Below are 24,246 nucleotides of genomic sequence, written 5' to 3'. Positions count from 1 at the left end.
TATAACAAGAAATCCATAGATAGAAACCAATCTGCAGGCTCTGAAAGTGAACAAATGTTTCTATTCACTGAACGCTTGCATTGAAATTGAAAATGTTTTGGATTTTAAATCTTTTTCATGTATAACTCATTTACAAGTGTTCAACCATGACACTATTATTATTTTTTTTCTTTTATACTATTCAATGAATACACTGATATACTTAATACCCAGTACATAGGAGGGGGGATGCAGCTGCAGGGACATAGGCTGGCTAATAAATTTTAATGCATTTTCCCACTCCTAGAAATCGTCTTCCATTGGGGAAACAGTGAAACAAACTTGGATAAGGAATGAAAAATAAAAACATGCAGCACTTCTTAAATCACTGCTAATGCTCTGGACAGAAATTGTTATTCATCTATTTGAGTCATGGAGTTGTGCTCTTTGTGAGCGGTGATACCCAGAGTGGGAAATATCCATTTGCCAATAATGTTAATGTTTTAAAGGAAAAAGAAAACCTTCATATACTTTTTTTTTTATATATATATATATATATATATATATATATATATATATATATATATTTTTGGGAATATGCAAATTAAGGCCTATTGTACTGTATTTGGAAAAGTTTTAAAGTTTAAAATTTTATTTATCTTTTTTTGTTTAATTCTTCATTTTTATTCAAATCAATGTTTCCAGTTAGTGATCAGAAACTTTTCATTTACATCCAATGACCTAAAATCTAAATACATTTTGGTACAGTTGCCTCCAGTTAACCCGAAATGACAGGTCAGGAGTCCAGGCTGTTACAATTTATCTCTATTGAAATATTATTGCAAACAGTAACGATAATGCCACATTCAGACGTGGGTTTTGGGGTTTTTTTTGCCTTGCATTACAATAATTTACCATTTTTTGTGTGATTATATTTTGGACCATTTCTACCGTGTGTGCCATCCATTTTTTTGTAATTAGAAAAACAAATCCAAGATTCTTCTGCACATTAAACAGTAAGAAAGTTACATAATAATATTAATTATGTATTAATATTAATAATATATATAATATTATATATTATTATATATTTATTATTATTTATTATTATTATTGATTATGATGATATTATTATTATTATTATAATATAGTGCCAACATATTCCACAGCATTTTGCAATAGATTACACAATGATAGGGTGTGTGTTGTGTTGAAGTTATTTTTGCTGGCCAATAAACTTGACAGTATTCTTTTGATCAGCAAAACTAGTGATGAGTGAACGCTACATATTCGGGTTATTTATACCGTTTACCTAGTACTATTCCAGTATTCATTACAAATAACTAACCTAATACAAGTCAATGGGGAACCCGAGCATTTTTCTGGGAAATCTTCAAGAAGAATTCCCCTTTGACTTGCATTAAGTTCGTTATTTGTGACAAATGCTTGAATAGTACTAGGTATATGGTACAAATCACCCAAATATGTAGCATTCGCTCATCACTAGTTTTTAACCTTAGAGTTTAGTCCCCGGGATTCATTCATTTTTCTCAGATGGGAAACAAACAAAAAAAAAGGGTTTCTCCATCTTTTCCTATCAATCCATTAATAACGCTTAATCACAGACCCATAGACTTACTTTGCCGATTTTCATCCAACAGTCGGATCAGTATCGGACATGTCTGTATGATTTTGTGCTAATCTCTTGGTTCGCAGAAAATCATGGGCTCATGAACAGCCCCATTCACTATTGTAGGCACAAGTGCTATTAGTAAAACTTGAATGGCACTTGTACACACAACACAGACTTGTGAATGAGCCCTAAAGCACTTGGCAGACCTGGGAGCTCATTGAGCATTTTCGAGAAAATCACCTTTCTTCAATTATCCCAGTCTGCAGAGACAAAGCTATATTAGAGTCTGAAGGAAATTCTCCAATTCCACTTCTACAATAATAAACTGGGAGAATTGAATACAGCGTAATTTGACGTGTGTCCGTTGATGCCCCCAATCATAACGTAGAAATGGGAACCAGTCACTTTTTTATAGCTTATAAACCCTGCCCATCATCTCTTAATGCATGTAAATGAGATCCTGCACACCTCCAAAAAAGACTTTTATTCATGTCCCATACTGCATGCATATTGTGCTATTCGGTCAGATTGTGGGAATATGGATTATGCTTGAAACCTTCTCAGTCCAGTCAAACACTGACTTCATCTTAATAGAAGCGTATGACGTTTCCTGCTTCATCCACACAGCACTCAAGGTCTCAAGCCTGTGCAGTTGAATCATAGACTTGCGCGGGCGCGCCACACTGTTTCCTAGAGCAGAGAATGCTGTAATACGTAGGCAGCGACTTAACTTCAACGTCCTTAGCTCAACGATAGGCTGCTGGCTGCTCAGTAGGGCAGAACGTGGCACGCTTGTTCATTTATCTGATTAAACTGCGCAGCAGCGAGACCCTGACCACTTTGGGGATGATGTAGAAAATGTTATCCTCTTCCATGAAAATAAATGTGGTGTTTGTCAGGACCAAGGAGTAGAGATGAGGAACTTTAGGCTCTGGGTTCAGGCTCATAAAATTATGTAAACATCCCCATGGTGAGTATCGTGCTGTGCTTCTGTCTGTCTGATTCCCCTCATTGTTTGCGCTGCGGGATGTGTTTATTCATCTCATTTAACTTACAGTCAACGTTCTAGGCTGTATTGTTTATGGATAATTAAAAAAAAAAAAAACCCATACACCGCCCACCCACCTCCGGAAATGTTTTGCTATGGGCCAAAAGCAAAACATTTCTGGAGGTATGTGGGCGGTGTTTGTTCTTTTTTTTTATTCTCCATGAACAATACAGCTTGGAACGCTGTGATTGGAAATGGATAAACACATCCCACAGCGTGAACAAAGCAGGGCATCAGACAAAAGCAGAGTGCGATACGCACCATGGGGATTTTCACGTCATCTTCCGAGCCCGAGCCTAAGGTTCGCTCATCTCTCCTAAGGAGTTGATGAGCAGGATCTGGAGGCACCCAGTGAACCAAACTACGCAATTTGCATACAGAGCTGGACTTGTATAAAATATTTTTTCGGTGGTATTTAGGGGCACCTATGAGGGTATTAAGGGTTTGTAGAACCCCATTTACATGCTTTAAATGTTGATGAACAGGTGACAAGTTATCTTTAAAGAGGCTGTCCACTACTTAAACATTGATGACCTATCCTTAGGTTAGGTCATCAATGTCTGATCGGCCAGGGATTAACACCCCAAACTCCCACCAATCAGTTGTGTATGATGCTGCTGGCGGCAGTAGGCAGTCAGAAATGTTCAGTTCCAAAGCTGTTTCGTCTTTGAATAATGGCCGCAGCCGGGTATTGCACATCCGCCTTTTATTCGAATCAATAGGAGGTGGATGTGCAGTACCCGGCCGTGGCCACTGTCAGTTGACGGGGCAGCTCCAGAGCTGAACATTTCTGTCCACATGCTACCACTGCCGGCATGGAGAACAGCTGAGGGGACCAGACGATCAGACATTGATGAATTGTCCTCAGGATAGGCCATCAATGTAAAACTAGTGGACGACCTCTGTAAATAACATAAACCCAGTCCATCACATTCCTTTCTATATGCTAGAAATAATGTAGCTAAGTACTTTTGATGAATGGTCTGTTACATTAATACATTTCTACATGATGCAGATGCCGCTGCAACTTTATACAACACTACAATCTCTGCAGCTCTCGAATCAGCTGCCCCCCTCACACACACCAAAACCTGCACTATCAACAGGCAACCCTGGCACACAAGGCAGACTAAAGAACTAAGACGGGCTTCCAGAATTGCTGAGCGCAGATGGAAGAGGTCTCATTCCACTGAGCACTTCATTGCATATAAAGAGTCCCTCACCACTTTCAAGTCCACACTCACTGCTGCAAAACAAACCTACTTCTCATCCCTCATATCTTCTCTCTCTCACAACCCTAAACAGCTATTCAACACTTTCAATTCTCTCCTCTGTCCTCCGGCACCACCTCCCTCTCCTCTCATCTCAGCTGAAGACTTTGCCTCTTTCTTCAAGCGGAAGATTGACAACATCAGAGCAAGCTTTGGCCCACAATCACCACAGCCCCTCATCATAGCTACTCATCCCTCTTCCTCCAAATCCAGCTTCTCCACCATGACAGAAAACAATCTCTCCACTCTACTCTCAAGATCACATCTAACCACCTGTGCACTGGACCCGCTCCCATCGCACCTCATCCCCAACATCACCGCAGTCCTCATCCCAGCCCTAACCCATCTCTTCACCCTATCACTAACAACTGGTGTATTCCCTTCATGCTTTAAACATGCCTCTATTACACCCATCCTCAAAAAGCCCTCCCTTGACCCATCTTCTGTGTCAAACTATTGCCCCATATCCCTTCTCCCCTATGTCTCAAAACTACTGGAACAGCATGTCCATCTTGAATTGTCCTCATACCTCTCCTCCTGCTCCCTCTTTGACCGGCTTCAATCTGGCTTCCGACCACATCATTCTACCGAAACTGCCCTAACCAAAGTCACCAATGATCTACTAACCGCCAAAGCCAAGCGACACTACTCTATCCTCCTCCTCCTGGACCTGTCCTCTGCCTTCGACACAGTAAACCATTCCCTCCTACTACAGATTCTCTCATCTCTGGGCATCACAGACTTGGCCCTATCTTGGATCTCCTCATAACTAACCGACCGAACTTTCAGCATCTCCCATTCTCACACCACTTCCTCATCTCCCCCCCCTATCTGTCGGTGTCCCCCAAGACTCAGTTCTTGGACCCCTGCTGTTCTCCATCTACACCTTCGGCCTGGGACAGCTCATAGAGTCCCACGGCTTCCAGTATCATCTCTATGCCGATGACACACAGATCTACCTCTCTGGACCTGACATTACCTCTCTACTAACCAAAATTCCACAATGTCTGTCTGCTATTTCATCCTTCTTCTCTGCACGATTCCTAAAACTTAACATGGACAAAACAGAGTTCATTGTCTTTCCTCCTCCTCACTCATCTCCTCCAACAAGCCTTTCCATCAAACTTGATGGTTGCTCACTCACCCCAGTCTCACAAGCTCGTTGCCTTGGAGTAACCCTCGACTCTGCTCTATCCTTCAAGCCACACATCCAAGCCTTCTTCAACTCATGCCGATTACAACTCAAAAATATCTCCCGGATCCGTGCTTTCCTTAACCAAGAATCTGCAAAAACATTAGTGCATGCCCTCATCATCTCCCACCTCGACTACTGCAACCTCCTGCTCTCTGGCCTCCCTTCCAACACTCTTGCACCCCTCCAATCTATCCTAAACTCTGCGGCCCGCTTAATCCACCTCTCCCTTCGCTACTCCCCAGCCTCGCCACTCTGCCAATCCCTTCACTGGCTTCCCATCGCCCAACGACTCTAGTTCAAAACATTAACCATGACATACAAAGCCATGCACAACCTGTCTCCTCCCTACATCTGTGACCTAGTCTCCCGGTACCTACCTGCATGCAACCTCAGATCCTCACAAGATCTCCTTCTCTGCTCCTCTCTTATCTCCTCTTCTCACAATCGCGTACAAGATTTCTCCCGTGCATCCACCATACTCTAGAACGCTCTACCTCAGCACATCAGACTCTCCACTACCATGGAAAGCTTCAAGAGGAACCTCAAGACCCACCTCTTCCAACAAGCCTACAACCTACAATAGCCCTCAGTCCAGTAGACCACTGCGCAACCAGCTCTGTCCTCACCTATTGTACCCATTCCCTGTAGATTGTGAGCCCTCGCGGGCAGGATCCTCTCTCCTCCTATACCAGTCTGTTTTGTACTGTGAATGATTGTTGTACGTATACCCTCTCTCACTTGTAAAGCGCCATGGAATAAATGGCGCTATAATAATAAATAATAATAATAATAATTTCTTTTACTAGACTAGTAGATGGAGAAAGCCTAGTTCTCCCAGCAGTCAGAGTTGATGAATAGCGTCTAATTGACAGGAGTAGGATATTTGCTCAAGTGTCTTGGCGGGAGGTCACGTTTTGTAGCACATCTGCTCAATGTGTGCCTGTTTATTTCTGTTTAGTAATTGCCCCAACTAATATTGCCTAATTCTTTCCGTGTACAGGTAAATAATCCCCCCATCCCTCCCTTTTTCTTTAGCAGTCCATTGCTCCACCATGACCAGGGTGTTTGTTGCTTTATTTAGACATAGACAGTCATTGATAATGGATTTCCTAAGTGAAGGTTAGTATTTGGCAGGCACTACGCTATGAAGTGGCTGCAACCTTGTAACACAGTGTGAATTGGGTTCAGATATGACTCATATTTTCCCATTCCAGAAACAAAGCCGTCGCCTTTTATTGGCGCAGCAGTAAAAGTTATGTTTGTAAAACTAAATTATACTTTATATGTATATATTTTTTAATTCACTCGATATTTGCTTGTAAATCTTTGATACGGCCTTATAGAGTAAACTGTTGTTTCATGTGAGACTGTGAAGTAAGTGCCGATCATTGCAACACATACCATGTTAATCTGAGGCTATTTTTATATCATGAGTTAATAATGTTGGAAACCTTAGGCGACTTTTAAGAAAAACAATAATCCGTCCACAGCATGAAGGGTAAACTTCGGTATTTGTTTTTTTGTGGTAGCCGTGAGAATGAATATATTTTTTTTTTTTTGGCAGTTTTCTATTTGGAAAATATAATTAAAATATATTTTTAAAAGAATCTTTGCTTAGTAAAAATTGCAGCTCCGTGGGTGTAGAGATTTACAGCTTTTTAGGATTCTGCTCCAAAATCTACATGAGAAAATTGCTACAAGTGTTCCTTGAATAAGCTTCTTGATTTTAATAGGAAAACATATCTATAGTGTTCATGGCGCTGTTATTTTCGACATGGTTTTTTATTCCAGGTGGATAAATAAACTTGTTAAAAATGCACTAAATGTGACTTCTCATTTAAAGGACTTGTCCGACATAAACGCCAAAATTTTTTAATCTGTGCTGTATTGTCATATAAATCACCCCTACATTACTTTTTTTTGTTTTCTAACTTTTGTTTCTCTTGAATTATCCCTTTATTCTCTGCACACACTTTGTTTACATGCAACTCAACCAAACATGACGTGCCTGGCTGACGAACCTCAGTCACAGCTGGCACCGCCCGGCCTCACTGTCCAGCCCTGCACCCTGCCCGGCCATTGGCTCTCAGTATTTTGCCCAGCACTGATCTCTCATCGCTCCAGCAAAGATGGGCACATTACTGCATTATATGTGCGGTGGATGTGAGGTGATTGTGCTGCACAGATGAGATATCACTGCTCTGTATTTCCAATCATTGGTAGTACAGAGCAGTGATCCTGCTTCTATCACCTGTTACAGCACAATCACCTCACATCCACTGCACATATAATGTAGTAATGTGCCCATCCCTGTTCCCATACTGTAGTAATGTCCCCATAATATAGTATTGTGCCCCATCGTATAGTAATGTTCCCATCCTATGGTAATGTTCCCATCCTATGGTAATGTTCCCATCCTATAGGATTGTGCCCCATCCTTCCGCCCATCCTGTAGTAATGGCCCCTTTCTTGCTCCTCTTGTTGTAATGCTCTGCCCTGTAGAATTGCCCCCTAGTCTGCCAGTCTTCACACATTCAAAAAAAACCAAACACAAACCCTCCTCACCTCTCCTCGTTCCCTCGGTGCCCTGTGTCCTGCCTCTTGCGGCCGCAGCCCCCTCCTTGCTGATCGCTGTATATCAGATGACTGATCTCCAGGCACTGTGCAGGGACGCCTCTGTATGCAGAATCTCCACTGATCAGCTGCTGCCTCTGATTGGCCGGCGGCTGATCATCGCTGTATACAGAGGCTCTGCAGGACGCCCTGGAATCAGGCATCTGATATACAGCGCTGACTGCACGGCCCCAGCACAGCCAGCGTTCAGCAGGGGGGCCATTAGCCTGTGCGCTGCCAGCAGCATGGGTGCTGCATGCAGCGTAGAGGCAGCGAGACGCCTGCACAATGGAATATGTGGGTGGGTGCAGGTAAGGGGGGCGGGGACACCACGCATTGTACCTGCCTAGCAGGGCTGGTACATGACGTCGCCTGTGCTGCCCGTCGACTAGGCAGGTGCATAAGCTCCTGCACGTGTCGTCGTAACATCACAGGAAGCAGCAAAATCATGGTAGGAGCGGTCACATGACCACTCTGAGCCGGGGGAGAGGGCCGACAGCAGGGCAAGGTAGGTAGTTACTATCTACTTACCTGCCCCAATGTAGCCCAATAGTGTAATAACATGAAAAAGTCAAAATAAGTCGGATAACCCGTTTAATTAAGGCTATGTGCGCACTAGAAATGTCCTTTTTCTCAAGAAACTTTCTTGAGAGACATTCTGGGAGTTGAAGATTCCCGCACCTGCGGGAAAAAAACGCACCAAATCTGCGGTAAAAACGCAAGTGTTTTTACCGCGAATTAGCCGCGATTTTACCTCGATTTCACCGTGGATTTTCCGCAGGTTGTTCCTGACACATGCAAGTATAGAAATTCCGGGGGTATTCCGCAGGTAATAATGGACATGCTCATTTTCTCATGAAAGTTTCTCGAGAAAATTTTCTCAAGAAATTTTCTTGACAAAAATCAGCAGCGTGCGCACAGCTATTTTTTTTACACATAGGTTTAGCTGGGAAATGTCTGCAGAAAGATTTCTAATCTTTCTCAAGAAATTTCCGCGGCAAATCCGCGGGTAAATCCGCGGGTAAAACGGTCTAGTGTGCACATAGCCTAAAGCTGGAAAAAACGCTCCACTCACAAAAACAGTTAAATAACAAAAGCACAAATACAAAAGTTTCCAAAGTGCTTTTTTTTTCTTCAATGTGCATTATTTTTGACAGAAAAATCCACATCCAAAATCTTTTTCTGAACGTACCATTAGGCTAAATTCACATAGGACCCGATAAGCTTCTAATTTTCTGCAAAAATTCTGCTTATGAAAAGTTAAAAACAAGGGTAAACGTCATAGGCTGCAGTCCCTTCAATCAGTGTCATGCGCTGTCCGGATCCGTACTCCCGGATCACAGTAACAGTGTCAGACCCTGTTCACATTGCAGACTCTGACAGGCACCCTGCTTTCTCTTAGATGCACAGCTTTGAGTTGTTTTCACTGCTCCTAGCTGTGCAAGAGTTACCGTATTTTTCGGACTATAAGACGCACCGGACCATAAGACGCACCCTTGTTTTAGGGAAGGAAAATAGGAAAATAAAACTTTAAGCAAAAAATGTGGTCATGACACCCTGTTATGGGGCGATGATCTGCTGCTGACACTGTTATGGGGTAATATCCCCTAATTCTCTACTAAGGTACCCCATCCTGGTAATGATCCTCCTGCCTTGTGTATATATGTATGTCCCTCATCCTGGTATAGCCCCATCTTGCTATATACTGCCATCCTGGTATGTGCTCCCATCCTGCTCATATACGCCATCATCCAGCTATATACGCCATCATCCTGCTCATATACCCCCATCATCCTGCTCATATACCCCCATCATCCTGCTCATATACCCCATCATCCTGCTCATATACCCCATCATCCTGCTCATATACCCCATCATCCTGCTCATATACCCCCATCATCTGCTCATATACCCTCATCATCCTGCTCATATACCCCATTATCCTGCTCATATACCCTCATCATCCTGTTCATATACCCCCTTCATCCTGCTCAAATACCCCCTTCATCCTGCTCATATACCCCCTTCATCCTGCTCATATACCCCCATCATCCTGCTCATATACCCCCATTATCCTGCTCATATACCCCCATTATCCTGCTCATATACCCCCATCCATCCTGCTCATATACCCCCATCCTGTGGCACACAAAAAAAATAAATAAACGTTTGCACTCACCTTTCCTCATTCCACGCAGCGTCGCTCCTCCTCCTGTCTGTGCCGGCAGCGCTGTGTTGAGCCGGCCACATTCCCTGGAGCATCACGATGTCCTCCAGTCTGCCGGCGCGGCTGTGTGGACACACGTGCGCACAGCGATGACGTCATCGCTGTGAGCCCTGCTAGTTTCCATACAGCCGCGGCTGGCAGACTGGAGGACATCGCGATGCTGCAGGGAACGTGGCCGGCTCAACACAGCGCTGCCGGCACAGACTGGAGGACATCGCGATGCTGCAGGGGAACGGTGAGTACATTGATTTACTGCGTCCCACGCTGATGATGATGCGCGGGGGGCAGTGAATACAGCCGCACATGATCACTCCAGGCTGTACTTGCCAGGGGTGATCACGGCCGGCTGTTAATTATGCGCGCGTCCCCACCCATCACCCCGCCTACCTGTCAGTGCCGGCTTCAGCGCTGAGAGATGGGCGGGAGGATGGGCGTGCATATGTAATGAGCGGGCCCACGTGGTCACGGCAGGCGCTGATACAGCCTGCTCGTGCCCCCGATGACCCGCTCCACTGCAGCACCCTCATTCCCTGCAGCCATGCCCTACATTCAGACCATTAGCCGCACCCCACACTTTCCCCCAACATTTGGGGGGAAAAAGTGCGTTTTATGGTTCGAAAAATACGGTAATCCCTTTTGGAGCAGTATGTGACTCTTCTTAAGTCTGATAGCTGATTACTATCCACAGATGATCCTTCCCTATTTAAGGCTGGGGACTTTTTTAGGAGATCGCCGACAATAGCATCTGCTCTTGCGAAAATCCGGTGCCCTTAGCGATTCTCTGTTGGTGACCTGCGACCTGTTACTTGTGTGGAGTGGTAGTGTCCCTTGGTGTGCCTTACTTCCTCCCTTATATTTTATTCCCTCCCTTGCCTTTATTTGTCTTTCCTTTGTTGTTGTTTGCAGGCTAAGTGACTTTCAGTTCTTCCCCCTGTCTGTTTGTTTTAGGTTTGTTTTTTTTGGTGGTGGGGGGGAGTTTATTACAGAGTACCCTGCGCATCCTGGGGAGGAAAGGAGTGTGGGAGTGGGAGTTATGTCAGGGCTCAAATAGTAGATAGGGACACGCTGGGGGCCTAGACCTCACTACCCTTAAGTGAACCTCTTGGTTGAGGGACAGCGTAGGAATCCAAGTCTCAGGGCCAGATCAGGTCCCCCTCGCTAGCATAGCCCTTTTGAAACAATCAGCTAATAAATGGGGAGTATCAAAAATCTGACTTTTTCATAACTAGTATATTTGGCTTCTCTCCAAGGCGAAGTCTGACTGCACTCACTTCCCCATCAGCAGATGAGCTGGGCTGCTGATGTCTCATCTACTCATACTTACCAGAAACAGCAGGTATTGTGCATTCATCCAAATGTTACCTGCTGATCAAGCACACGTCTCTTCATGTATCAGCAGTTGTGACATCATCTGCCCTAATCTTTTCCAAATGTTGAAGTGTAGTCAGAATACGACTTCTAAAGGTATGCAATCAATAATGTAGTTCCAGAGAACCCTCTTTGAAGGGAACCTGTCACGTGTAAAAACGCTACTAACCTAGAGCTATAGAGTTAATGAGCAGGTTAATAGAGTTTGAATCCTGCCCGCCACCTGCGCATTGAACCCCGCTGCCAGCAGGATATGAACTTAATTCCTCCCTGCAGCATTCACGTTTCAGTTACAGGGGAGGCACCAGTGTAGGTTCAGTCACCGCTCTGTGTATTGAGAGTGGCAGCTGTAACCACCCCGCACTGACTGACGGCTGATTCTGATGATTATTGGCTTTCAGTCAGTGCTAAGGTTTCAGTTACAGCTGCCGCTCTCCGTACACAGAGCTGTGACTGAACACTGAACCCCTCACAGTGCCGCCCCCGTGACTGAAAACCGAACATTGCTGGGAGTAATAAAGTTCATTTACTCCTGTTAGCGGGGATGAAAGTGCAGGCACCTGGCAGGTTTCAAACTTTATTAATCTGCAGATTGGCCCCATATCTGCAGGCTAATAGCACTTTTACATGTAACAGGGTCCCTTTAAAGAAGTACTCCCATTACATTTTTTATCTCCTTAATATCTTGCAATCATCATATTATATAGCACTGTGTACTTACTATTGCTCATTTTGCCTTTCTACCCAGTAAATTCTTCTCTTGTCCATTAAGTCTATGACATCATGTGATTAAAACGGACTAGCTGAATTCTTCTAAGCTCTATACAGATACAAGAAGTCTCTTTTCCTTGCACGAGTCATCATTAGAACTATTTTAAATCACTACAAAGTCTCTGGCAGGCAGGATGAGTGGGGCATCTGGGTCAGAAGTTGAAGAGGCAGATGCCTCATGCAGGGAAAAAAGACTTCCTGTTTCTACATAGAGCTTAGAAGGAACCAGCTAGTCAGGTTTTAATCATTTGTTGTTATAGACCTAATAGAAAAGAGAAGAATTAACTGGGTAGATGGGCAAAATTGAATGAGCAATTGTAAGTACACAGTACTAAAAAAATATGATCACTGCAATATATTCAAAGGATAAAAATTTTGATGGGTGTGATTCTTTAAAAGGAACCTGTCAGATCTCTTTTGCCCTTCAATCCAGCAACATTCACATGTGTATGGCAAAGTTCCTTGCCTAACCAGTACTGTATAGTGTTTACAAAAATCAATGTTTAAAATAAGCATTCATAAAGTGTGCGGTTCCCATGCTAATTAGAGCCTTGACTAGTCAAAGGGGCGTTGTTTACCCAGAGACTGGTTGACCCTCTTTTCATGTCCGTGTGGGTGTGATAACATGATTTCCACGAGCCAGCATCACTAGAACTCCTGGGAATCTTGCGCATGCATGCAGCTCATTTTGGCAGCGTCAGTGCACCTCAGAAACCGGATGTACGCGTCCTAGATTCAGGGAGGCGCACTGCGCTCGTTCATAAGAACAGCTTCTGCATTTCCTATCATGAGCCTCTATGGATTCGGGATGCGTACACCAGGCTTCTGAGGCACACGGACAGTGCCAAAATGAGCCACGTGCTTGCTCAGGATTTCCAGGAGCTACGATGACGCCGGACCGTGGAAATCATATTCACACACACACAGGGGTATGATGACATGGAAAGAGGGACAACTAGTCTGGGGAACTAACTCCACATTGATTGGTCAAAGCCCTCATTAGCATAAGAACAGTGCAGTTTATAAATGCTTTTTTAAATTTTGATTTTAGTAATAGCATTATACAGGGCTGGCTAGGGAGGGAATTTTGTCATACAGATGTGAATGTTGCTGGGTCAGAGTGCATAGGGGACCTGACAGGCTCCCTTTAAGTATAACCATAAATCTCTTGGGTTATGCATATCTGTACGCTCACACAAAAAAGACTGTCAATCATCGAGTAGGACTGCCCACTGGACTAATAATACCAAAGAAAGCTGGGATTCAGATTAAATAGTCCCAAGAAAACTTTATATCAGTCTGCCTAGTGCCAAATGATACCAGGGCATGTTCATCAGAGCAGGTTCTTCCTTGAATCCCCGTTTTATTGTTTTGTGAATTTGGACAATTAGTATTTCAATACAGTTAATACAAACACAGTGATAATGGTGAATAATTTACTACTGTCCCTATTATTGTTGTCTTTCTTTTTTGTGTATGCTTCTGTTATGTCACCACATGCTATTCATATTGTTCATGTTAGAATTGTATTCATCTGCTTCCATGCAAATGTTTTGCAAACCCAATTATGAAGTATCTTATATAGGTGTCACACTGTTCACATAAGTGAATATGGTTCCATGAGGGCTTACTGTGTTTTTGATACTTAAGAGTGCCCTTTTTTGCCCTAAAAAACAATGACAAAACAGAATATCATAAACCTGATAGAACTAGAATAGCGGTCTTCACATTTTGAACAGAACTCTCTACACTAATGTGAACATAAGGAATATACGTCCCCTGATGAAGAGGTGAAACGCGCGTAGGGACAAGTCGCTGTGGTACCGTCACTTCTCACTGGTTAGTATGGTTTACCCGTATTGGACCCTTTTTGATGTAGTACTATCTGAGTGGCTGTCGGAAGGTTGCTAGTTCATGTTGGCATGTGCTGATGTAACTAACCATATAGTTAGCACCTTGACACCTGCACAGTCGGTCTCATTGGGTTTAACTTCAATATAATTGTATATACTGTAATTGCTGGGCTATATGGCCGGTTAACTGCATAGTTTCTGCAATGGGCTATACACTGTTCATGCCATGCAATTGCAGTATTAGTTCTGAGAGCAATGCCTGATGTAGGAGGTCAATTGACCACATTTAGTAATGCCTTAGAATTAATCTTATAGATCTAACCTGGTGTACGGTACTTACTTTTCATAAAACTGAGGATCCTTGTTGTAAACTATTTTAATTGTTTCAATAAAATGGTTTTTAATGAGTTTTGAGTCATGCCACTTTTTCTGAGTGTCTACTAATGTGAACATAACCTAAATTGTATTTTTATATGTTTCCATACATTTTGATTATAAAATATATTTCTACTATACAGTTTAAAAAGAAATATGTTTTTTTTAAAAAGCATATTATATAAAAGAAATGCTGTTAGGGTTTTTTTTTTCTGTTGAAAGAGTTCTTGTGTAGCCGAAATATTTTTGATTTTTAAATTTTGTGTTCAGGCTCCCTTTGCAGCATAGTTAAAGGGAACCAATCACCAGGATTTTCGCACATAACCTATAGCCAGTGCTATACTGGCACTATCAGGCTGATTCTCTACATACCTGTAGTGGTCAGCTCAGATGTTTAGGTTTTGAAATCCAAAAAGGTAAAGTTTGGAAAATGAGCAGCTTGTTGAGTGATAGTTGCACTGGAGCAGATAATAGGGTATGACCTCACACAGGTCTTGCTAGACAAAGTGAGTAATTTGTATAATGCTTATACTAATCCTAACAGGTCAATTACAAATAGAGGTAGAAGGGATAGTGGGGATTAGAGCAAGCACGCTGTACTTACCGGGGATGCTCATTACCTTCATTGCATATGCACTGCTTGCTTCTGTGATTGGCTGCAGTCAGACCTTCCCCTACCCTGAGTGGCTGCATGTCAGCTGACTGCTTCCAAACATATGTGCGTCTATCGTGGTATAAAAATAAATTAGTAAATAAAATATTTATTTTGTGTATGGTCCCCCCTATTATGATACCTAGGACGATATAGTATACGGCTACAAGCTGCAGCTGTGCGCTTATCTTGGCTGTGTATCAAAATAGAGGAACCGCAGGTAGCTTTTTTTTTTAAAGGAAAAAAAAAATTAAATAAGTTTAAAAAACAAAAAATTTTAAATCATAATATATAGAATTTTTTTTTTTTGTTTGAAGACTCCTTGTGTAGACAAAAAATGTATTAATTTGAAAATCTTTGTGTTCAGGCTCTCTTTGTAGAACAGTTAAAAAGTAAGATTAAATTGACCTAATAACTAGAACAGAACTTATATATTACTTTATGAAACTTTAATATGTATAATTTACAACTTTTAATTGCATTTTATATGCACATTAAAAACACCAATAAAATATTTATGTATATGTCCTACATTTTCCCCCGCGTGCAATTGTTACATTTTTTTTATTAACCTTCTTCATTATGCTGCTTTGTAAGAGATTGTCTACATTGCCTGTCCTGTCGCTTGCAGGTTATGTCCAGAGCTTAATCCACCGTGTTGTGAACAATGTGAATATAGTGGTGAATAATCTGATCTTGAAGTACGTGGAGGATGATATCGTCCTGTCGGTCAACATCACTTGCGCGGAGTGTTACACCGTGGATGAGTTCTGGGACCGAGCTTTTATGGACATCTCTGGTGAGTCGTAACGCCTAAACTTTGTGACCTGACTGTGTGAAAACTAATCTTTCCTTTAGACTCTAACATACATTAATATAGAAAGGTCATTTATTTTTTACGTTGCTTAAAGTGGCTAATTTCTGTTTTCCAGTGTACATATTTTGCTCATTGCATGTTTGACTGATTACTGCGAAAATTGGTGACTACGTTAGTAATGATGAGCGAGCACTACTAAGCTCAGGTCTCGTAATGAGCAGTTAATGCTTGGATGAGCTCGACTTGAGTACCTGAGTATAATGGAAATCAATGGGGAACTCAAGCAGAATTTTTCTGGAAGATTTCCTGGAAAAAATGCTCAAGTTTCCCATTGATTTCCATTATACTCGGGTCGTTGAATCACTCCCATCCGAGCATTAACTGCTCATTACGAGACCCGAGCATGGTAGTGCACGCTCATCACTAGTGAATAGTTACTTTCTAAAATAATTTGTTCATTGCTAATTAATATTCTAATTAAGACCAAAAAATGCACAGAGCGTAAGGCTAGTTAGTACTTACCATTTAATGTTTCAGGGGTTATTTTCCATTGCAGCCACGGAGCTCGTCCTTAGGAAAGTTATTAATTTTTCGGACTGCACGGTTTGTCTTGACAAGAGAAATGCCAGCGGGAAAATAGAGTTTTACCAGGATCCGCTGCTGTACAAGTGTTCATTCCGCACCCGCCTGCACTTTACCTATGACAGCCTTAACTCCAAAATGCCTGCAGTCATCAAGGTAATCCTCTCAGTATGTGTGCATGTAATCCACAGAAATCATAATGCCTTACCTTGTGAGATCAGTAATTTTTACTGTCTATTTCCAAATAGTGAGTTACTTGCAAATGTAACAAAAAAAAAAAAAAATTCTGGTAATTTCCCCCCCCCCCCAATTTCTTTTGTACAATTCATGCACAATCTCTGCTCAATTAATTGAAGATGGCATTGATGGAAATAGCTAAACACTATGCTTGGTAGATGCTATGCAGAACCAAGTTGTAGTGCCCTATCCTTGGGATCACTGAGGGTCCCAGTTGTCAGATCCCAGCAATCAGTATGTTCCCTATAGAGGACTTGTGATATAGAGGACTTGTGATATAGATTACTTGTCATGTAGAGCAGAGTTCCCCAACTCCAGTCCTCAAGGCCCACCAACACTGCACATTTTCGGGATTTTCTTAGTATTGCACAGGTGACAGTTTAATCACTTGCACTGGTGATGATTCCAACATCTGTGCAATGCTGAGGAAATCATGAAAACACGCACCGTTAGTGGGCCTTGAGGACTGGAGTTGGGGAACCCTGATGTAGAGGACTTGTCATGTAGAGGACCTGTCATGTAGAGGACTTGTCATGTAGAGGACTTGTCATGTAGAGGACTTGTCATGTAGAGGACTTGTCATGTAGTGGACTTGTCATGTAGTGGACTTGTCATGTAGAGGACTTGTCATGTAGAGGGCTTGTCATGTAGAGGGCTTGTCATGTAGAGGGCTTGTCATGTAGTGGGCTTGTCATGTAGAGGACTTGTCATGTAGAGGACTTGTCATGTAGAGGATTTGTCATGTAGAGGATTTGTCATGTAGAGGATTTGTCATGTAGAGGACTTGTCATGTAGAGGACTTGTCATGTAGAGGACTTGTCATGTAGAGGGCTTGTCATGTAGAGGGCTTGTCATGTAGAGGGCTTGTCATGTAGAGGGCTTGTCATGTAGAGGGCTTGTCATGTAGTGGGCTTGTCATGTAGAGGACTTGTCATGTAGAGGACTTGTCATGTAGAGGACTTGTCATGTAGTGGACTTGTCATGTAGAGGATTTGTCATGTAGAGGATTTGTCATGTAGAGGACTTGTCATGTAGAGGGCTTGTCATGTAGAGGGCTTGTCATGTAGAGGGCTTGTCATGTAGAGGGCTTGTCATGTAGAGGGCTTGTCATGTAGAGGGCTTGTCATGTAGAGGGCTTGTCATGTAGAGGGCTTGTCATGTAGAGGACTTGTCATGTAGAGGGCTTGTCATGTAGAGGACTTGTCATGTAGTGGACTTGTCATGTAGAGGATTTGTCATGTAGAGGACTTGTCCCATAGAGGAATTGTCGTATAGAAGGTTTGTCGTATATAGGACTTGTATAGATGATTTGTCTATAGAGGACTTGTCATATGATGGACTCTAAACATCTGTTTTTTAATTCAGATTCACACGATGGTGGACAGTCTGAAGCTCTCCCTCACAGATCAGCAGCTTCCGATGTTTATCCGCATATTGCAGCTGGGGATCGCTCTCTATTACGGTGAAATAGGAAATTCGAAAGAAGAGGCTGAGGATCCTCCTGGACATACGAAGGACACGGTTGTTCATATCCCTGGTAAGTGCTGCACCCATTAAAGATTGGGCTAATTGGCTAAAATAGTGACACAACTTTCTTTTCCATAAGGAATAATTATTGTAGCTACATTCATGTAGCCATAACTTTAAAGGGAGTCTGTCAGCAGGTTTTTGCTACCTCATCTGAGAGCAGCATAATGTTAGTAAAGAGAACCTGAATCCAGCTATGTCTCACTTAGATTACTGGTTGCAGCCATTCTCACACAATTAGAATATTTACCTTTAGTCTTGTAGTAGAGCTAAGAGTGATCTTCCCACCCACCCCAGGCTTTCTGTAGAGACTGTACATTGACAGTGAGGTGACAATCGGAGGAGAGGGTGTGCTGGACTGTGGTGTATGTGACTTTGTTGTCCGAACAATGATAAGAGTCCTGCTGCTTAAACAAACATAGCAAATAAGCAACAGATTGGACTGTGGCAAAACAAATACCTCTAAATTTTCATTGTTAACCCTTACAGCATGCTGACTTCAGCTACGTGAACGACCTGCAATATGAGTTAATTAACAAGTTTTTATTTTCTCTGGATTTTAATATACTGTATATTCAAATGAGAAACCACAGGGATAGGCTTTCTTAAACATACAAGAAAGGTAACATGATGCGGAAAGATAAAGAAGTTGTCCAGTGGAAACAGGCTATGAACTATCCTTAGGATGGGTCATAATTTATTGGCAATCGGAAAAAGCGCCATAATTGAAAAATCTAATGGATACGCTACTTCTAGGGTGGTTGTGGGCTGCTTTTTTTAGGCTAGGGAGGGCCCAATAACCATTGGCATTTTCACCCTGATAGTACCAACCCCCAGCAGTCTGCTTTTCCTTTGCTGCTTATTAGAATAGGGGGGACCCCACATCTTTTTCTTTTAATTATCAGGTTTATTTATTAGGTTAAACAAGGCTTAACACCCTTTAGTGCCATATGAAAGGCAGTAAAGGGTGCAAGTTTATAATATGAAGGGGTTTGTGACACAATATATTTGCAGTCTGTCTGTCTATTCAATATATGTCTATCTATCTAGTTATCTCGTTATATTTTTGTGTCTGTATTGTGTGTTTGTGTGTATTGGGATGTTTAACTCTTTGCTTTGGGCTTCTTCCTGTTTGTTCTGCTGCCTGTTTTTCAACTAACTTTATTGACGTCTGATACAGCGCTGGCAAAAATTAAGAGACCACTTCCAAATTTTCAGTTTTTCTGATTTTTCTCTTTATAGGTATATTTTTGAGTTAAATGTAAATTTCTCTTTTATTTTTTAAACTACTGACAACGTCTCCGAATTTCCAAGCAAAACATTTTGTATTTATTTTCTAAAAATGAGAAATGGTCAAAATAAAAAAATGCATTGCTTTCAGATAATGCAAAGAAAACAAGTTTATAATCATTTAGAAATAACAATACTAATAATGTTTTAACTCAGGAAGAGTTCAAAAATCAATATTTTGTGGAATAACCATGATCTTTAATCTCAGCTTTCATGCGCCTTGGCTGCTTTCCAACAGTCTTTTACTCTGCTTTTGGCTGACCTTATGCCACTCCTAGCGCAAAAATGTAAGCAGTTCTTCTTTGTTTGATGGCTTGTGACTATCCATCTGCCTCTTGATTTCATTCCAGAGGTTTTCAATGGGGTTCAGTTCTGGAGATTAGGCTGGATATGACAGGGTTTTGATGTGGTGGTCCTTCATCCATACATTGATTGATCTAGCTGTGTGGCATGGTGCATTGTTCTGCTGGAAAAAACAGTCCTCAGAGTTGAGGAACATTGCCTGAGCAGAAGGAAGCAACTGTTTTTCCAGGATAACCTTGTATGCAGCTTGATTCAAATGTCCTTCGCAAAGATGTTTGTTGAATCTTCTTTACCTAATTTTCAGCTTTGCCCCACACCTGGTCATCTAATGGTTATGTTTAAACTGTGTTTATTAAACAATATTGTACAACAGGATATCAGATATAATATGTAAATACACTTTTCCAAGAAAGAAAAAAAACAATATTGCATGAGAAACATTCTGTATAATTATGCCTAATTAGCAACTTGTCCTCTACTGTTTCAGTAATTCGCAAAGGATACTAGAAAGCATTGAATAAAAATAAGAAAGAAAAACAGAAAAAAAAACCCTATTAAGAACACTGAGCGAAAAAATAGAGAAAGTCAGGTTAAAGAAATGAAAATAGATAAAGAAAAGATGATGGGGGGGGGGTGTCACCTCTCACACTCCTTCAAGTATCTCCCGGATCTCTGAGGAGTCTAGAAACATGGTCCAGGGTCCCCAAATCCGAGAAAATTTATCAACCGATCCGTCTTTTTCGGCAGTGAGGTCTTCCATCCTCTGAAGACTGGCCATCTCCCCTACCCAATCTGCCAGGGAGGGGCTCTTTGTGGACTTCCACAATCTCGGAATAACCATCCGAGCTGCAGTTAGACAAAATCTCAACAAATCTCCCTTCTGGGATTTGATAGAGCTCGGAAGAACTGAAAGAAGAGCCATCTGTGGAGAGCCATCCATAGAATATTGACTCCCAGAAAGGTTGAGTTTTAGGTCAACTCCACCAAATCTGTAACATGGAACCTCTATCCACACCACACCTCCAGCACCTATCTGACACCAGGGGGAAGACCCTATGGAGGGTCTCCGGGCAACGGTTCCATCGGGTGAGGACTTTGTAATTTTTTTCTTGTGCTGAGCAAGCCATTGACAACCTGTGAGTCCAAAAAAAGGCCTGCTTCCATTCCTCCTCCGTCACCTCTACCCCGAGCTCCTCCCTCCATCTTGAGGTGAATTTAATACCACCAGCGTCATCTCTCTGATTCATTTGTTTTTAGAGGAGTGAAGTAGAGTGGGCAGGCGGTGATTCAAAAAAAAACTATTTTTAAAACTGTGTAGGGCAGGCAGCAAAAAACTTTTCTCTACCCCCGGAGGAAAGAAAAGACTTCAACTATGAATATTTGGTCTTCTAATGGTTAGACGGAGACCTGGAGAGGCGTACAAGCCACAGTGTCTTGTACCCACTGTGAAATTTGGTGACGATCTGGGGATGCTTTAGCGAGACTGGAATTGGGCAGATTAAAGTTTGTGAAGAACGTGTGAATCAAGCCGCATACAAGGTTATCCTGGAAAAACAGGTTTTTTTAATCACAGCAAAAACACGCTGTATCAAAAACGCGAGTAACACTCATCGTGGGTACGTACTCTGAAAGAATAGACGTGTTGCAGATTTTAAACAATTCCCAGCAGCTGAAAACATACAAGGAAAGAAAAAAACACGCATGGATTTTTGGGATCTCATATACTTTGCCGTTACTGTAAGGGGTACTTTGCACGTTGCGACATCGCTAGCCGATGATAGCGATGCTGAGCGCGATAGTACCTGCCCCCGTCGCACATGCGATATTTTGTGATAGCTGCCGTAGCGAACATTATCGCTACGGCAGCTTCACACGCACTTACCTGCCCTGCGACGTCGCTCTGGCTGGCGACCCGCCTCCTTCCTGAAGGGGGCGGGTCGTTCGGCGTCACAGCGACGTCACCTGGCAGGCGGCCAGTAGAAGCGGAGGGGCGGAGATGAGCAGGACGTAAACATCCCGCCCACCCTCTTCCTTCCGCATAGCCGGTGGAGGCAGGTAAGGAGATGTTCCTCGCTCCTGCGGCTTCATACACAGCGATGTGTGCTGCCGCAGGAGCGAGGAACAACATCGTATCTCCTATTGGTGCGACATTATGAAAATGACCGACACTACACAGATCACCGATTTTCGACGCTTTTGCGATTGTTCATCGGCGCTTCTAGGCTTTACACGTTGCGATGTCATTACCGGCGCCGGATGTGCGTCACTTTCAATTTGACCCCGACGATATCACAGTAGCGATGTCGCAGCGTGCAAAGTACCCCTTAAACGCCATGTTTGAACAAACGCCGTTGAATTTGTATTGTTGGGTGTGGAGTTTCACTTTTTTACATCCTGACATTTCTCATTTTAGAAAAGGCTTCATCTTCTGCAGCAAATCTCAGTAAGTTGTTTTATCATTACAGACAATGGTCGTCTTCCCAGCATGGCTCCATTACATCAATTTAGATAAACTCTGCATTTTGTTAAGCAGTCGTTCAATGTGCTGATCTCTGGTAGCATCATTTAGGGAATTGGGACAATGATTAAAGATGCTACCCAAAATAATATAATATAATGTGGATAGTTGTAATTATTGTCTACTGGGAGCTCATGGTTTTCACCCATTTCTACTCTTAAATGATTGCAGGCACAGCTTCACTTTGATCAGAAATTCAGTTTTCGAAAAATCAGGGTTCATGATGAGGGATGGGCCCAATACATCTGTTTTTAACTGCTTACAGATACAGCAAGTGCCCCATACGACAATCCCAATTACCGGAGTTAATTGATTACTGACATGGTCCTCGAATTAAATAATGCAGAGATTATGTCATGCTCCATGTGCCGGGATAGGAAACACCTTTACCAGGGAAATTCTAATTCATAGCGGGACAATACGCGGACGGGGGACTTTGTTTTATAGCAGTAACCCTTTGTATTTGCTTTCCACTAAATATATTCAAACCTTATCTTTGGCTAACTATGCCTTTTTTTATTGTAGGTCTATGATACCTACCCATAATCGGTGACTGTAGCAGAATTTTCTGTGACTGTTGGTTTATATTTTATCACTCAATTAAAGAGTAACCATCATTTTTATTTCATAAATGAATAGCACACATTAGTGATGAGCGAGCCCTACTGTAACGCTCACCACCGGGGATGGTGGCTAGCGGAAATGGATCCACTGGACCACAGTGGGAAACCCAGGCTTACCTTTTCATGGGAGGGGCTAAACTAAGAACCCGCCATGCGGCAATTTCGGGCTCCACTTCCAGAATAGTAACCAGGACTGTGGTAGCTGAGCGGAGCAGGGTGACAGCAGGACCGCGATCAGGTAACGGACCGGACGGGCACAGGCAGGACAAATGGCAGTACAGGTTTGATGGCCACAGACAGGACTAATGGGGCTGGCAGGTCAGAACAGGAACACAGTCAGCATGGGGAACAGGCAGATGCAGAACTTCCGGCACGAGTAATCAGGCTCAGGTCACCAGGCATAGGGCATTAGGCACAAGACATCGGGCACGGGTGCAGCCAGGACAGGACATCAGTACAGACACGGGTGCAGTATACAGGCAGGTATGCACACAGTTACAGGAGACAGGCAGATACAGACACAGGTGCAGGATTCGGGCTGGTACCAGGGATCAGACAGGACAGGTACAGGAAAACAGACAAGACAGGCACAGCATAGCAGAACTGGGTGCAAGCAGGACTGGTGCTGGAGGCTAGGAGACCAGAACAGACAGGCAGGGTCAACACTCAGGCTAGGAGCAGAATTATAGTGCATTTCTCTGGCCCCTCCCATTATGGGGAGGAGCCTTAATCACCCGGTGCCTCCCAGTGATTGGGTGGGGACACTATTACAAGGTGCGTATGCTTCCTCATAAAAGGACAGGACGTACCCTAAAAACAATAATGATGTACGACAAACTAGATTCGGAGAAACATGAGGAGAAGTCCACTAAAAGATTCTTCAAAAAGTGGAGAACATTTATTGAGCAAAGCTTCACACAGACGGAAATCACCCAGTTAATTAAAGCATTTGAACACACGGCTTGGTATTGTGTGGAAGACATTGCAGGGACACTAGGGACACTGAAGATGGGGAGCATCCAAAGCACCAACTGAAGGGAACAAATAGGTTAGGTTGTTAAGTTAGAGTAAATTATTGTTAAGATAATTCTATGGAGATGAAATTGTTGTGACAATGAAAAAGAAAATGATGTAACAGAAGCATTGTACGATCCGGAGACATTTTATGGAATGTAACAACATGTTCTCTTGTTGATGATATGTGCTTGCTGACATCAAATAAAATATGTTTAAAAAAAAAAAAGGACAGGACGCATGCGGGAGTGCCCCCTAGGCCTAGGGAATAGCTGCAGGTGGATGGCAATGAAGGGACGCAGAGGGCCACGAAATACGTGGGTGACCACAGGGGTGACGAGCCGAGGACC

The 24,246-nt window shown here is 42.8% G+C and overlaps 1 protein-coding gene across 1 annotated transcript in view; it reads left to right on the top strand.

The window, feature by feature from the left end:
- VPS13B (vacuolar protein sorting 13 homolog B) overlaps positions 1-24,246 on the top strand; it is a 1,405,890-nt gene that overhangs the window by 154,550 nt on the left and 1,227,094 nt on the right. Inside the window, exons 5-7 of the mRNA XM_075353076.1 lie at positions 15,617-15,784; positions 16,359-16,540; positions 17,987-18,158. Of these exons, the coding sequence (XP_075209191.1) occupies positions 15,617-15,784; positions 16,359-16,540; positions 17,987-18,158 (522 nt within the window). The remainder of the gene's footprint in view (positions 1-15,616; positions 15,785-16,358; positions 16,541-17,986; positions 18,159-24,246) is intronic.

The sequence above is a fragment of the Anomaloglossus baeobatrachus genome, chromosome 6, assembly GCF_048569485.1.
Source record: "Anomaloglossus baeobatrachus isolate aAnoBae1 chromosome 6, aAnoBae1.hap1, whole genome shotgun sequence".
Taxonomy (NCBI): Eukaryota; Metazoa; Chordata; class Amphibia; order Anura; family Aromobatidae; genus Anomaloglossus; species Anomaloglossus baeobatrachus.
This window is presented reverse-complemented; position numbering and strand designations above follow the sequence as displayed.